Genomic DNA, 15,817 nt, shown 5'->3' on the forward strand with positions numbered 1-15,817 from the left:
CAGGTCACTGTAAAAGCATGGTAATATTTTCAGTTTTACTTTCTATCTTCTTCTTTTATGCACTCTAAGATCTTGTTTGTATGGAATGGACCAGCTGTATATTCAATCTGGTCCAGGTTTCTCACTCACAGGGCTGACTAGGGCTTGGCTTGCACCTCTTAAACCATGGCAGTTGTTGGTGGGGTGTGTCTGGCTGATTTAGTGGTGGCATTGTTGTCCTCTGAAAGATGTACTGTGTAATCTGTCTTGCCTTGGGAGAATAACTGCAATAGAGGTTAAGGAAGAGGAGGGGTTGACGAGAGGAGTCATGAGACAGCCTTTGGTCTAACAGCATGAGCAGGCTCTTTGTCATCATGTTTCCAAATTGTTTTGTTTTTATCTAATCTATGTTTTTAGTCTGCCGGGGTTTTTGTGTTCTGTTTAGAAGGCATAGTTTTGACTGGGAACCTTTATGAAATACGACACTTGAATAAGGAATCAGCTGAGAGCTTATATAGAGGCAGGTCTTGCTAGTCTTCATTTATGGTTTTCTGGGAAGCTAACTAGACCAGGTGGAGGTATTATCCCCAAGCCCATAATATTTTTTAGGTCAGTCTTGGGTGACTTTATTGCAAGCAGGGTCACTAACACAATGCTAATTGGTTTCAGAGTGGTAGCCGTGTTAGTCTGTATCAGCAAAAATAAAAAACTAGGAGTACTTGTGGCACCTTAGAGACTAACAAATTTATTTGGGCTAAAACCCACTGAATCAGATGCATGCAGTGGAAAATACAATAGGGAGATATATATACACAGAGAACATGGAAAAAATGCATGTTGCCATACCAATTGTAATTAAACTATCAATTAAGGTGGGCTATTATCAGCAGGAGAAAAAAAACTTTTGTCGTGATAATCAGAATGGCCCTGATTTCAAACAGTTGACAAGAAGGTGTGAGTAACAGTAGGGGGAAAATTAGCATGGGGAAATAGTTTTTACTTTTTCCCAGAGCTGTGACTGAATTTTAAGTTGCCTTTTAGGGAATGTGTGTTAATATTATTCCTGATTTATTTTCATCATCAAATTTCCATCATCAAATTTCCATTTCCTATAAGAGTATTCCCTGGCAGTTTGAGACAGTATGTTCTTGCTACAGAACATACTCTGTCTCTGAAGTAGTGTGGGTTGAGGAAAAATAGAGGAGCTCTGTTCAAAGACCCAAAATAGCTGCTTTCAGAGTCTCTGTATATAGAGCAAACTGGTTGTTTTTAGCATCATATAATATAATGTTAAAAATTGAATTGCTTATCAATAGAAATAAGCCAGTCTCCTCCTCCAGTCTTAAAATCTTCACAATGACACAGTACTCAGTGTTGTTCAGAATGAAATTTAAGAATATTTTCTGATGTGAAAGAAGTAGAAGAATGCTGCATAAATTTCCTTCCTTATGTTCCTGCTGGTGAAGTTTCTTGTGACCATCAAGCTGCTACACATAGTAACTGAACAGCCAGAACCAGTAGAATCTGTCTGGATACACATGGTCTTCTCTTTATTAAAAATGTTGTGTCTGGTGAGATGGGAGGTTGATCTTGCTGTGTTTGGAGACCTCATTTCTCCACATGCTGTGCACATATATCATTCCCCAGAATAAGTGTACCTTAAGTAAGTCACTTAAGGGCTGAATGTTTGGAGGATGTTTCTGGAAATTCAGATTCCTTGTCCAGGTTCTTCATTGAACATCTGGTCTTTAAGGCTGAGATGTTCAAAGCTACTTGCAGGATTTGGATGCTCGGCTCCCTATGATAATTGGAAGGCATCCAAATCCCCCAGGCATCTTTGCAAATCTCAGCCTAATTGAATGGAGCCAAAATGTTCACAGGGGGAAAAGAGGGAAAAGACCAACCGGGAAAAGACAGACCCTATGCTAGTTGCTCCTTATGGCTGTCATGAACACCCTTACAGATTATGCCATAATTATAGTACTCATGGCACCAGGTTATTCCCATTATTTTCTGCTAGTGCCTAGAACATGCTGGGTGCTGCCCAGAGGCACAGAAAATACCCAGAGCTGAAAAGCTGAGAGCCAAAGACGGACAAAACAAAGGGAAGAGGAAGAGGTGCAGAATGAGTAAAGGGGATCACATGGTCATTGGCTAGAGTAATATAATGTTAACCACACAATTAATATTTTTTTGAATTGTCCCCTGGCCAGCTGCAGGGTTCTTTGAGCTCTTTTTTGCTACTACAGCAGTTGTACAAGGGCCGCAGTAGATGGGAGAATCCCTCCCATGGTGGGAGTTTTGCCTGCTTTATATTATATCTCCAATAAATATATCACCTTTTATTATAGGCCTCCGTCCTGCCCGCAGTACAGTCTTTGTCTTACAGCACCGGGTGTATATGGGGTACCAGCTACTGCCTATTATATAGAATTAAAAGAGTCAGAATTCACCTCCTGATGAAGACTCTTAATACCCAGGCCCTGAGTTGAGAACTCTATATCCTGTCATTGGCAGATCAATTCCGTGTTCAAACAGTGATCCGTGAAAACAAAGAGCAAACAGAACTATTTTGCTACTGACACACAACAAATGAGCCTCTTTTTCGCTCAGCAAACGATGAGATATTCAGAGCACAGCACAGGGAGGACTCTATTGTCTGTTTCTGTCTCTCATGCTGTGAAAGAAATAAGACAGCACAAGGGGTTATTTTTATTCTCTCTGCATTGTTTCTTTGGGTGGAGGGGAGAAAGGTTTACCATGGAGAAATCTTTCACTTTGTACACACTTCTTCCTGAGCGCATTTCCCTCCAGAGTAATTTGTTTATCCTGTTGACCCCGTAGCTGTTTCCATCAGACTTTTCTCCAGACTGGAGCAGCACCCAAAACTCATTTCCCTGAGATCAGACAAACACAGGAAACATTCTCTAAGATGTTTCATTTATTGTTATAATTATTTTATGTATTACTGGCGTGCCTTGAAGCCTCAGTCATGGCCCAGGACCCCATTGTGCACTGTGTGGATGGATTTAAGGTGTGTTGAGCTCTGAGGCGTCTGCTCAGTGCTTCTTGTATCCACAGATTGGTGGGTCTGTGTTTAGTCTGTCACTCTTTGTAGAGGTCTTGGGAGGACTCCAAACCCTGGAGTCTCCAGGGGAACTTCCCTGTTGCTCATCTGATCCGGCATGTGGGACAGAGAGGGCACCAAATCCTGGGAGCCTGTGGAAGGGAATTGGCAGGGAAAGGGAGCAGGCAGCATAGTAACCCATAAGTGAATGCTCTGGAGAGAGCAGGGAGAGCTAGTCAGGCAGTCAGGTGCTCTAAGGATCAGTAACCTCCTGACTCCATAGCAGCTTTTAAGACTTGACCAGAGCCAGTAAGGAGCTGGCTTCCATTGCCATCTCCTTCCCCTTTTCCTTCCTTGTGCGAGCAGCAGTGCTGCATCCTCCCCAAGATCTGTGTCTCCCTGGGTGGAGAAGGAGGCAAGAAGTCCCCCATAAAGAGCCACCGTAGCAGTAGGAAGGGAGAAGGGGGAAGCTTTGCTAAGGATGCCTGGTTTTGTTGGACATATTTCTGGAGGTTTCATCACTTGACATGATCTTTAATTAAAAATAAATCTTTAATTCCTGGCAACCCCAGCGTGATGCTGAGTTGGAGCTTCTCCATGTGTTCCTTTCTCTATGGGTCTTCCTGAGCCTTGAGGTTTGAAGGCTCAGACTTTCCTCGCTGAAACAGTGTTTATTGGAAGCGCTACAGGGCTCGCCTTGTGAGGTTTCTTGGAGCCTCTTTACCCTCATGTGGGTGTTACTGAAGGAGTGGGTGCCATGGTCCTTTAAAATAAACAAACAAATACTATTTGGAGGCTAGGTTATTAATACTTTTTCAAACCCATTGTTCTAAATACAACATTGCTTTCAGACCACTTAATAAAGTCAGAGAAAAGCAGCATCCTTAAGGAATTCCACTAGGTTGCTTCAGAGAAAAACACAAGCAAATCCCACTGTACCATGACACCTACTCAGTCAGCTCCCCACATTAAACAGGACAGGACAGATCCTCAACCCCTACTCTATCCTTCCTCCTACATGGACAGACAGGTGCTGTAACAGTGACTGGAGATTTCACTTGCACAGGGGAATTTCTGATCAGCTCTATGCCACCTGCTCTCACTGCTCTCCTCCCCTGGCACAGTGGCATTGCTGAGAGTATATCGGGACAGAAGGGAATGAGCCTGGCTTTGCTGTGCTCTGGTATTCTGGGATGGCTGAATGGAACTGTTCCAGGGGTCGTGACTTAGATAAGATTGCTCTAACTTGCACTAGGGGCCAAACGGATTTTCTGCTGGACTGAGAATCAGTAAAGGGATTGGGTAGAAGGCTGGCAGATCTGGCCCTTGAATCTCAAATTACTAAAATTTATGGTAATTAAATGCCCCCAAACTTGGTTATCCCAGAGTGAAGGTTCTCTGATGGTGCCACATGCCTTTCTGGAATGTCAAGTTCAGCTGTGCGCAAACCTTGGAAAATCAAAAAATACAACATTAAGGGATGTGCCACTCCCACAACACAACCTTAACTAGTCCCATGGATCTGGCAATAGCCACTGGAATGGTTCAGTAAGGGGGTGCCAGGGTAAGAAGACATAAAGAATGACTACGAATGTGCCATTGTTTGTGTGGTGTTGCGTTCCATAGATTTGAACTGCAGCATGTATTTGCCTGCACTCTGACTGCCTGTACTGTGTTAGGTGTAGCTGTACTGAGCGGGGGAAGGAGTAGTTGGAGCAGGTTACTGTGATCTGAAGAGAGGTGCATGTGTACTTCAAAAGATCAAGTATGCCTCATTTCAGCACTGAATTCTGTAGGTTGTATCAGTACTAGGCACGGGGTATGGCTTGTGTTGTGTACTGTCAGCATTCCCGATGGTAGACTCCAGGGCTCAGTGAGAATATAAGAACTGCCATACTGAGTCAGACCAAAGGTCCATCTAGTCCAGTATCCTGTCTTCCAACAGTGGCCAATGCCAGATGCTTCAGAGGGAATGAACAGAACAGGTAATCATCAAGTGATTCATCCCCTGTCACCCATTCCCAGCTTCCGGCAAACATAGGCTAGGGATACCATCCCTACCCATCCTGGCTAATAGCCATTGACGAACCAATTCTCCATGAACATATCTAGTTCTTTTTTGAACCCTGTTATAGTCTTGGCCTTCACAACATCCTTTGGCAAGGAGTTCCACAGGTTGACTGTGCATTGTGTGAAAAAATATTTCCTTTTGTTTGTTTTAAAACTGCTGCCTATTAATTGCATTCGGTGACCCCTACTGAGGAGTAACTGAAAGTAGTGGCTAAGACAGAATCCTCATGGCAAGGGGAAGGGGTTGTTACATTTAGCAAGGTAGTTGTTCTTTGTGTGGGGTAGGCTCAGTGTTTGAGTGTAGGCCAGGTGTAGGTAGCTCCTATTTGTTATACCTGATGTAAACACACGTTTTGCCTTAGCAAAGAGAAAGTTTCAGACTCTGTCCTACAGTGTGTGTGTGTGCTCTGTTCCCAAAGTGTTCTGTTGCTTTTGTGAGGGTACACTGCTAGTGTGTGTGTAATTAGCACATTGGGGTATTGCTCATTTAGGGCAGAGTTCAGGGGAGGAGGGCAGTGCTTTACCTTAAATCTGTATTTCCTGGCTTTCAGAGCTTTGTAGCTTAGCTAACTTTCTGGAAGTGCATAAGGCACCATTGGGCAACTGAACTCTGCATTAATGAAGATTTGGGGCATTTAATTTTCTTGGGTTTTTAAAAATTAATTTTCTCGGCATCCCCCATCTACCACAACCCAGCTCTCCCCCTCCAGTGCCTCGGGCTCCTTGGCAATGATCACGCCAGCCACAGGATGCACTGGCTGCATGCTAGTGCCTTCAGTGCCCCTGCCTCTCTCACCTCCTTACACATCTAGAAAAACCTGGTTTTCCCTCTTCTCCAGGGGAGAAGCAGGCATTGTCGGGGGTCACAGGGTGAGGAACTGGGGAGAGGATGCAGGGACTAGAATGGAGTCAGTGGGGTCATGTTTTGAAGGGGAGGGCAATCGTAGGTGGCATGGATGGTTGGGTGTTCGGGGGGGAAAAGAGCTGAAGCCCCACCAGCATCCCACACTGCACAGCTCTGACCCTCTCCTTCCTGTCCCATTCTGCCCTGCACTGCTTCAACACTTCCCCACACATTCCCCCTTACTGCTTCAACTCCCCATGCTCCCCTCCACTGTTCCAACACTGCACTGACTCCTCCCACATTCCCTCCTGGGAATGCCATTGCTCTGATCACCCCCAGGCTCCCTGCTGCTCCAAGCCCCAACACATGCATGCACACACCGCTCTGAGCCCCCCGCATTCATACCAACTCCACTTTCCTCCTTGGCACTCCATGCTCCTTGTAAGCTTGAGGAGGTGGGAAGGTGATGGAGTTGTGAGGAGTGCAAGGACCAGCTAGAGACAGAAGGGGCAGGAGAATGAAGCTGCAGAGTCCCTACCCCAGATCTGGGCTTCGTGTATTGGGAAGAGGTTCTACACATCCATCTGCAGCACAGGAGGCTCAGAGAGGTGTGAAGGGGTCCATTTATCTCAATTAGATGTTCTCAGATGAATGAGAGCATCCCATGGAGATGAATACAGTGTGAAACAATAGCTCTGAAAGGTGTGAACTGCTCCATTTTTCTGAGGGTGTTCTCATCCCCTCTGCTCCAGTTTCAGCACTTGTGGGCTTGTGCCATGCACTGGCCTTCCATAGCTCCTCACCCTACTCTCAGCACTATGTGCTTGGTGCATGCTTCAAGCAAACCTGTTCCCAGCTTCCAAGTATGTCTTATGGTACCAAGCCAAATGCTTTACAGAAGTCTAAATATATTACATCAATGCTATTACCTTTATCAGCCAAACTTGTAATCTCACCAAAAAAGTTATCAAGTTAGTTTGACAGGATCTGTTTTCCATAAACTCGTGTTGATTGGCATTAATTATATTACCTTTAACTCTTTATTAATTAAGTTCCATATCAGCCACTTCAGTAATTTGCTCAAGGTTGATTTCAGGCTCACAGGACTGTAATTACCTAAGTTGTCCTGCTAACCCTTTTAAAATATTGGTACACCATTCACTTTCTTCCAGGCCTCTGGAACTTTCCCAGCATTCCAAGCTTTATTGAAAATCAAAATTAATTGTCCAGAGAGCACCTCAGCCAGCTCTTTTAAAACTCTTGGATTCAAGTTATCTGGACGTGCTCATTTTAAAAGTGCCTAGCTTTAGTAGCAGCAGCTAAATATCTTCCCAACTTACTGTTGGAATGGCAAGGCTTTCATCATTATCATTGCGATATGACTACATCATCTGGCTTTTTCCAAAATATAGAACAGAAATATTTATTGAACATTTCTGCCTTATCTGTATTATTGACAATTCTTCCATTTCCATCTAATAATAGGGCAATACTACTGTTAGGATTCTTTTTGTTCCTTAATATACTTAAGGACAATAAGAAGTTTGTTTTGTTTTTTTAACTCTACTAACCTTAGATTTCCCCTTGTGTCCTTGTAATTTGTACATTGGTTCAATTGCTTCAACTACTGCAGGAGAATTTCCTGTGTGTTTAATAACTTAACAGACAAAATCCAGCACTTGAGCTCCATCAAACAATAGCTTTTTTTATACTTTTAAAAATAATCAAACAGTTTCATAATGGCAAAGAAATTTTAAATTTTGCATTTACAGACTATTTCTAATGAGAGAAGCTTTTTAGTACTCGGAGGAAGCCTTTTAAGACAGTAGCTTTAGGAATATCAGGGCATATAAGCAAGGTTCAATGTCATTCCTTCTCTGTTACAAAAAAACCCCTAAAACTAACTAAAAAAGGTGTTTTTAGCAGTTGAGAGGTCAGCTTCTTTCTGCCAGGCTCATATCTCATGTTGATACTGTGGTACAAATATCTAAACAGGCAGATAAAGCTATCTGGTGTAGGTATTTATAAGGCCCGTATTGTCTTTGTGGCTAAGTGGTTGTATGGTATCAGGTTTCAAGATCTAAAAGAGTGGTTTCAATAAAGTTGTGAATAATATGTTGCAGTTACTTCTATTTTGTAGAAATGTTATTGTTTGGAGGAGTCACACACTGTTAGAATCTTGATATTAGAGAACCACAAATGATTGTGTGGTGGGGATTTGTTTTTGTTTTTAAATCTTTAATTGCCTGACTGTTCAGAAATTCATTTTTGCGGTGGAAGATTTAACATCTGTGTGGGAGGAAGTTGCAAGCAAAGAGGATGGACAAGGGCTTAGGGACTGGCTGTTGAGCTATCCTATCTGCCTGCTTTGTAAGGCTTCACAACAGTCTAGGTTTTTTGTCCATTTTAGTGGGATGCCAGCTACTATTGAGATTATCATCATCTCTGTTGGCTTATCATCATCTCTTATTGAGCTATTGCAATGGGTTCAGTCCTTCGTCACGCTGCCAGCCTCTTTGGGAGAGAAATGCATCTTTTATGGACTACCTGTCCTACTAATCCCCCACCTTCCCTGCCACACTGAGTCAGTTCTCATGAGCTACACAGAAGGATTTGAAAACCACCAGGCTGTTGAGAGGAGCTTTGGGCAACTGTGGTGGTGAAGTGTAGAAAGGAAGTACTCCAGCTACAGGATTTGGGTTGTTTCAGGTGACTGAATAATGGAGCATTGGCAGAGTGCACTGGCTGTAATGGGGTAGGGATAAACTTTTAGGCTGCAAGGAGCTAACGTGTTTAGTGAAGTATTTCACCAAGGGCCCGATCCAAAGCCCAGGAAGTCAATGGGAGCCCTTACATAGATGTGGTCAAGCCTCCTATAGCTAGTGGTCAGTACATAAAGAAATCTTCCAGGGCAGATTTCAGCCAGACTAAGCATAGAATCAACTCCAGCAAAGCAATTCTCTCATCAGAATAATTCTGTAAAATTGTAGTTAATATCTATCTTGGCAATAAGCCAACAAGGTACCAAGCTGCTGATGTTCATTTAATTGAATTAAATGCAGGAACATGAAAAGGATTTTAAACAATGACAAAAAATTAGGGAGGAGAATAATGGTTATAAAGCAAGAGTTCTTCTGTTGATAGTCACCCAGCACCCACGTCACTGCTGGCAGTAATTTTCTTCTTTTGTTTTGGACATTTCTGAGAATTTTGTGTAAGTGTAAAAGCGTAGAACGTCCAAGCAAGCTTGCTGAGCGTTGCCTGCAAATTTAGTGCATGTCCCCTTTGACTAAGGCTTCAGTGAGAGAAAAATTTTAATCATAACTTGAGGAGAAATTTCAGCAGGGGAAATTGTTGGATGAAAAATAGAGTCAGGAAGGAGAACTATGTACTTAGGGAGGAGGGGAGGAGGAAGGGACTTGCTAGTGTAAAGCTCAGTAGAGAAGCAAGCTTGTATTTCTTTCCCTCCTCAGGTCATGTGGAAACTTTAATATTCTGATGGTCATATGCACCTCTATTATCTTTTGCAGAAGACCCCAATCTCCCAGATATTTCTGACAGAATGAAAGACAAGCTGATTATTTAAACTACAGCTTTTGCCAACCTGGCAGAGCTAATTAGAAGTCATGGTTACACAAGACTAACATCCTATTTCTCACCCCAGTGTAACTTCTGATTTCAAAGAACTTAAACTATCTTGTCATGAACTGCTGAAATAAGCATGTTCGCTTGAAGCTACTGCAGGGGGGAATTAATACAATAGAAAATAATTAAAGACAGCATATGAAACCACTCAATGGTGTTCAGTGCCACTTGAGACGAACTTGAAGCAATTTAACATAACCCTGTATAGCTATTTGTCGTCTGTGGGGTAGATTGAAGGATATTACTGTTCTGCATTATGTGCTGCACCCTCCATATTTTTCAGTAAGAGAAGAATGCACAAAAGACTATCCAGCGTAGCCATTAACCACAAATGCATACATCTTTACAAAATAATATCTCCCGAATATTTTTACATTCGATTATAATAGAGGGATTATGAAAAACCCATTTTCTCTCTCTATTCTATGGGTATCCTTTAGCTACACATACATCTTCAGTAATTCACTGATTGTAGAATATGTCTGACAACGCTCCGTTTGTTAAGGAATGCAAAGATTTATGATTTTGTCTTCCATTTATTCATACTTCAGTGTAAATAGAATTTTCCTAAAGTAAAAATCTAGATGTGTTTGAATGAGATGAATAACTACAGGTGAATGAAAATCGAGAAATGTGTTTAGTTTTAAAGCAGAGATCTGAACATTTCCTCGAGTTAAATTTGATCTCATCATTGTTATTTTAGATCTCAGATGTCTGTCTTTTTGGTCTGTGCAGCTCCTTCAGTAGAATTGTACAGGTTCACCTCAGGGATGAATTCGACATTCCCCCACCCCCCAACCTCACACTTGGTAGTTTAACAAAATTTAAAAATCTGAGGCCATTGAGTGAGAATATGCTAACAATTGAAGCTGCACTGAGGAAGACTTTGTTCCTTCTTCATTTTTTTTTAAGTAAGCTGTCAGTCTATTCTTCCCTCATCCCCCTAGTGGTTGTTCCTGTCTGTTTTGAAATGCTCAGACCAGTTCAATTCAATGACCATTAGAATCTTAAATTCATTAATTTCCTTCACTGTTCTTTGGGGTGATGTATTTTTATGATTTTGGGAAATTGAATGTGTAGCGCCTTTAATTCTGCCCCCCCCCCCCCCGTCAGCCCCATATCTCTCTCACACACATTTAGAAACAAATAATCCTTTGTCACCAGGAGTTACGGTTATCCCAAACTGAGTGTCCACTGCAACATGCATTAGCACTGGCTAAAGGAAGTCTAGGCTGATTGGGGCAGTGGTTGCATTATTTTTAAATATGAAAAAGGAGAGACTTGACAGGAATATTCCCTGTGAATATGTGACACTTCTGTAATGAATCTGGATGCCGGGCAACCTTGAGGGCTGCTTCCCCTTCCAACAGTAGAAGGGTTCTTAGAACATACACATCAGCAGTCCCTGCTGGGGATACAATTCTTGGTTTTTAACAAAAAAATTTGTTCTTCCTCCTCTTTACAATCAATGCCCAATGAACTGCAATGGCATTTTAAAGTCTTCCCTATTTGTCCTCCTGCCCCCCAACTTTCCCTATTTATAGCTTTAAAAATGTTGGCAATTTTCCTTAAAAGCCTAATGGTTTTTTTTGGTTCATGCCCTCTCTGATGTTATTAGTACAAGCCAATTTAGATGAAGAATGTACTCTACATGGGAATTAACAGTACATTAAGAAGCTTCTTCAAGGGTTTTTGAGCTAGAGAATATAGAATTTTAGGATTTTGAAAGAAATAAGTTATTGAGTTTCTTGGTGCTCTACAAGTGATTATGCTGTTATATTGCATGACTGAAGTTTTGATATTTCTGTTGCTGACAGGGAAGGCCGCTCCAATGCTCACATTAAAGGAGATTACCAAAGAATTGGTGATGTTATGCTAAAGAACATTCAGAGTATGAAGGTAGGAATGATCCTAGAATGCTAAGCTTTGGTATGGGTCAGAATCAACGTGCTTTTCATGTAAATATTGTGCTGCCATTTGTGCTGCTTTTGACTATTGTGTGAGCTTTTCTTTAAAAGGTTTAATTGAATGAATTATTAGGCAATTTATTGAGTGTTGCAAGCCCTTTGATTTTTTAGTGATCAAAAAATCCTTAGGAGCATTACACACAAAATCAGGAGAAGATTTTCAAACACAGTAAACTTTCAGATGAGGAGACAAAATGAGATCCCGTTTTATGTGCGCAAATAGAGATGAGAGCACAGAATAGGTAATTGTGCCTGCAAGTAAGACACTTGCAGAAGCAACAGCTATACAGTGGTATATACCGACTAGACACATATTTGCAAACCTAACTTTTTGGGAAGCTGGTCCTAGATATTCTTCCCCCTACCCCCCTTTTTTTTTTCCTTTTGAAGCTTTGTTTGTGCTTCTACAATTCTAGATTGGCTGTGATACTTTTAATAAATGACAGCGTAGGTAACATTGTTTTTTGAAAACCAAAACAAAAAGGTCAATACAAGTCTCTGTTTTCTATAGTAGGCCACAGGAACATTTTGCATACCATTTTTATACAGTGCACGTCTACAGTAGCATTGTGGAAGTAGCATACTACTGATCGGTGCAATAAAAGAATACAGAGTTACATAAAAGCCTCTAAAGACACCAGAGAGGCCATTACAATCTAGGCCAGTAACACATGTTTATATTATTAACAACACATGTGGGTCCAGTTCTGATAATTGCATATCATTTTCTCTTTAAAAAATTGCTTTAGAGTTATCTATGTAACCTTAGCTATCCACCCTAAGCACTGTAATAGCAGAATGCCTGACAAAAGAGCTATGTGCAGTGTTGTTGTAGCCCTGTCGGTCCCAGGATATGAGAGAGACAAGGTGGGTGAGGTAATATCCTCTATTGGACCTACTTCTCGAAAGCTTGTTTCTCTCAGCAACAGAAGTCGGGCCAATAAAAGAGATTCTCTCTCCTACCTTTGACAAAAGAGAGTCACACAGGGCCTTTCATCCAAGGATCTTGAAGTGTTTTTACAGATATTAGCTAGCTCTTCCTGCTCATTAATCCCCTTTCTGATGCACTTGCTAGCCGCAGTACCAGACTTCAATTCCACAGCAGAGAGAAGGGCTAAGTCCCCATTGCCAAGTAGGTGGAGGTGATCACAATTCAGGGCAGCTGGACCTCTGTCTACCCATAGTGATACAGCAAGGGCACCCATTCTCAGGCTTCCAGCTCCCCAGCTGTTGCCTTTCTTGCATGGAAACCTACATGTCTCTCCCTTCCGAGCGGGGTATCCACAGGCTGCACAGTCCCCTGCCTTCACCGTGTTATTCCCAGCAGAGACAGGTTCCCTAAGCACACGAGCTTGCTTTCCCTTCAGGGACAGTTAATATCCACAGTTGTAAGTTACCACGCAGCTCTTTTTATGCAAGCCTATTTTATTCTTAAGGTAAAAGCAGTACAGAGAGAACACATTAAAAACAATGAAAGAATCTACACACATCCTAAGAAGCTTGCCAGCGATCAGTGCAACCCTAACATGGGCTCTGATTTACGCATCCTTCCAGGCCCCACCTAAGGGTTTCCTTGTGGTTTCAAGCTCATCACAGCTTCAGCTCAGAGGAAGCACACAGTCTTATGAGATCTCAGTAGGCCCAGTCTTTTCAACCCTTCCCTAAGGATTGGGGTCCTCCACCAGGGGTCCAATCTGTTTGCCGGGTCAGAAGAAAGGCCCCGAGCCTGTTTAAAACGAGGCTATTGATCCAAGTGTGATGGGTTGGATCACAGGAACCCCCTTGGGGCTGCCAACTGATGTGCCAAAACTACTTCTGTCCCTGCTTTGCCTGCCAGCTTGAGACTCCAGCACCCTGTCTCGTTGAGCCAGACACGCTAGTCTGCTCCAGCACAGAACCAGGGTCTGAACCACATGCCCCAAAGCTGCAGACTTAGCTGAATGCAATTTAAGAAATGTTCCTGTCTTTAACCCTCAGATGCCCAACTCCCAATGGGGTCCAAACCCCAAATAAATCCATTTTACCATGTATAAAGCTTATACAGGGTAAACTCATAAATTGTTCACCATCTATAACAGTAATAGGGAGAGATGCACAGCTGTTCCCCCCCCCCCAGGATTATTAATTAACCCAGAGTATATATTAAGTAAAAAGTAATTTTATTAAATACAGAAAGTAGGATTTAAGTGGTTCCAAGTAGTAACAGACAGAACAAAGTGAATTACCAAGCAAAATAAAATAAAACACGCAAGTCTAAGCCTAGTACAGTAATAAAACTGAATAAAGATAAAATCTCACCCTCAGAGATGTTTCAATAAGTTTCTTTCACAGACTCGACGCCTTCCTAGTCTGGGCACAATCCTTTCCCCGATACAGCCCTTGTTCTGGCTCAGGTGGTAGCTAGGGGATTTCTCATGGTGGCCGCCCTCTTTGTTCTGTTCCACCCACTCATATATCTTTTGCATAAGGCGGGAATCCTTTGTCCCTCTGGGTTCCCACCCCTCTTCTCAATGGAAAAGCACCAAGTTAAAGATGAATTCTAGTTCAAGTGACATGATCACATGTCACTGTAAGACTTTATTACCCTCTTTCCAGCCCACAGGTATACAGGAAGACTTACAAGTAAACAGAGCCATTTACAGGTAATTGTCCTGGTTAATGGGAGCCATCAAGATTCCAAACCACCATTAATGGCCCACCCTTTGCATAACTATAATAGGACCTCAGAGCCATATTTCATATTTCTAGTTTGAGATACAAGAGTGATACATTTATACAAATAGGATGATCACACTCAGTAGATCATAAGCTTTGTAATGATTCCTTACAAGAGACCCTTTGCATGAAGCATATTCCAGTTACATCATATTAACGCTCATTAGCATATTTTTATAAAATCCTATAGAGTGCAACGTCACACCCTCCTCCTGAACTCACTGCCAGAGGCTTGGACATTGATCATGGTGGAGGCAGTTTACCTAAAATTCGTTTTTGGGCTCCCCTCTGGGGCAGACACTCCTGTGTCCCCCAAAAGAGAAAGAGACCCTGATCCAGCTGTGGGCTTACAGCTACCAGCTATGACAGACCTTTCACTGGCCAGCAAAATCCCTCCCCCTTTCACTCAGGTTGGGCTTGCTTCCAGCTATAGAGTCCTTGGGGTTTGTTCCCACCGCAACAGTCACCAGGACCCCCACTTCCAGCTTCAGGATACATGTCTCTATGCACCTCTTCCACTCCATTACAGCCAGTTTGTGCTTCTGGGTCTCAATTTGCTTTGTCTTTTAAGTCCAGGGTTTGCTGGTGGCCTGCCTTTTCTTTTCCCAGGGCAGCCTTTTCCCGGGCAAATTGTACATCAGTTTCCATTGGTCTTTCCTTTAGACCGTCACTCGATGAGCTGGGATACCACAAAGAACCCCCTTCTGCCGGAACAGGCCCCCCTCCACTCCTGTCAGCTTCAGCACAGACACAGAGGTTGGGCCACACCTGTCTGCAGTTCACTGAAACTGAGATGCACTGAGCTCAGGGGATTCTTAGTTAACAGAGACTTTCCCAGTGCCCAGTGTTCGGCCTTTCTGGGCAATTTGCAACTTGTGTAGTTCTAGCTTCTTCTGATCTTCACTCTTTCTTACTTTGCTTCCTTTTCTGTCCCTATTTCCCTTACCCGAAATAAGCAAACAGAAAATAACAAACCAGTAACCACTTTTTTTGTTTTCCAGCCACCATACTTAACTCACTTAAAATCACTACTAGTATCTCAAAGCAATCAGCTGTGCACAGATCCTGCTCGACTACGCCATGGGGATAGGTTGGATCACAGAAACCCCCTTGGGACTGCCAACTGATGTGCCAAAACTACTTCTGTCCCTGCTTTCCATGCCAGCTTGGGACTCCAGCACCTTGTCTTGCTGAGCCAGACATGCCAGTCTGCTCCAACACAGACCCACGTGCCCCAAAGCTGCAGACTTAGCTGAAAGCAACTTAAGAAATGTTCCTGTCTTTAACCTTCAGATACCCAACTCCCAATGGGGTCCAAACCTTAAATAAATCCATTTTACCCTGTAAAGCTTATCCAGGGTAAACTCATAAATTGTCCGCCCTCTATAACACTGATAGAAAGAGATATGCACAGCTGTTGCCTCCCCCCCAGGTATTAATACATACTCTGGGTTAATTAATAAGTAAAAAGTAATTTTATTAAATACAGAAAGTAGGATTTAAGTGATTTCAAGTAGTAACAAAGTGAAT

At 42.6% G+C, this 15,817-nt stretch overlaps 1 protein-coding gene across 6 annotated transcripts in view; it reads left to right on the plus strand.

Moving 5' to 3' along the window:
* The window catches only part of FARP1 (FERM, ARH/RhoGEF and pleckstrin domain protein 1), a 349,582-nt gene that overhangs the window by 300,849 nt on the left and 32,916 nt on the right, over positions 1–15,817 (plus strand). For all 6 annotated transcript variants that reach the window (XM_073348144.1, XM_073348134.1, XM_073348154.1 and 3 more), the window contains exon 17: positions 11,423–11,504. In XM_073348144.1, the coding sequence (XP_073204245.1) occupies positions 11,423–11,504 (82 nt within the window). The remainder of the gene's footprint in view (positions 1–11,422; positions 11,505–15,817) is intronic.

The sequence above is a fragment of the Lepidochelys kempii genome, chromosome 1 (assembly GCF_965140265.1).
Source record: "Lepidochelys kempii isolate rLepKem1 chromosome 1, rLepKem1.hap2, whole genome shotgun sequence".
Lineage (NCBI taxonomy): Eukaryota > Metazoa > Chordata > Testudines > Cheloniidae > Lepidochelys > Lepidochelys kempii.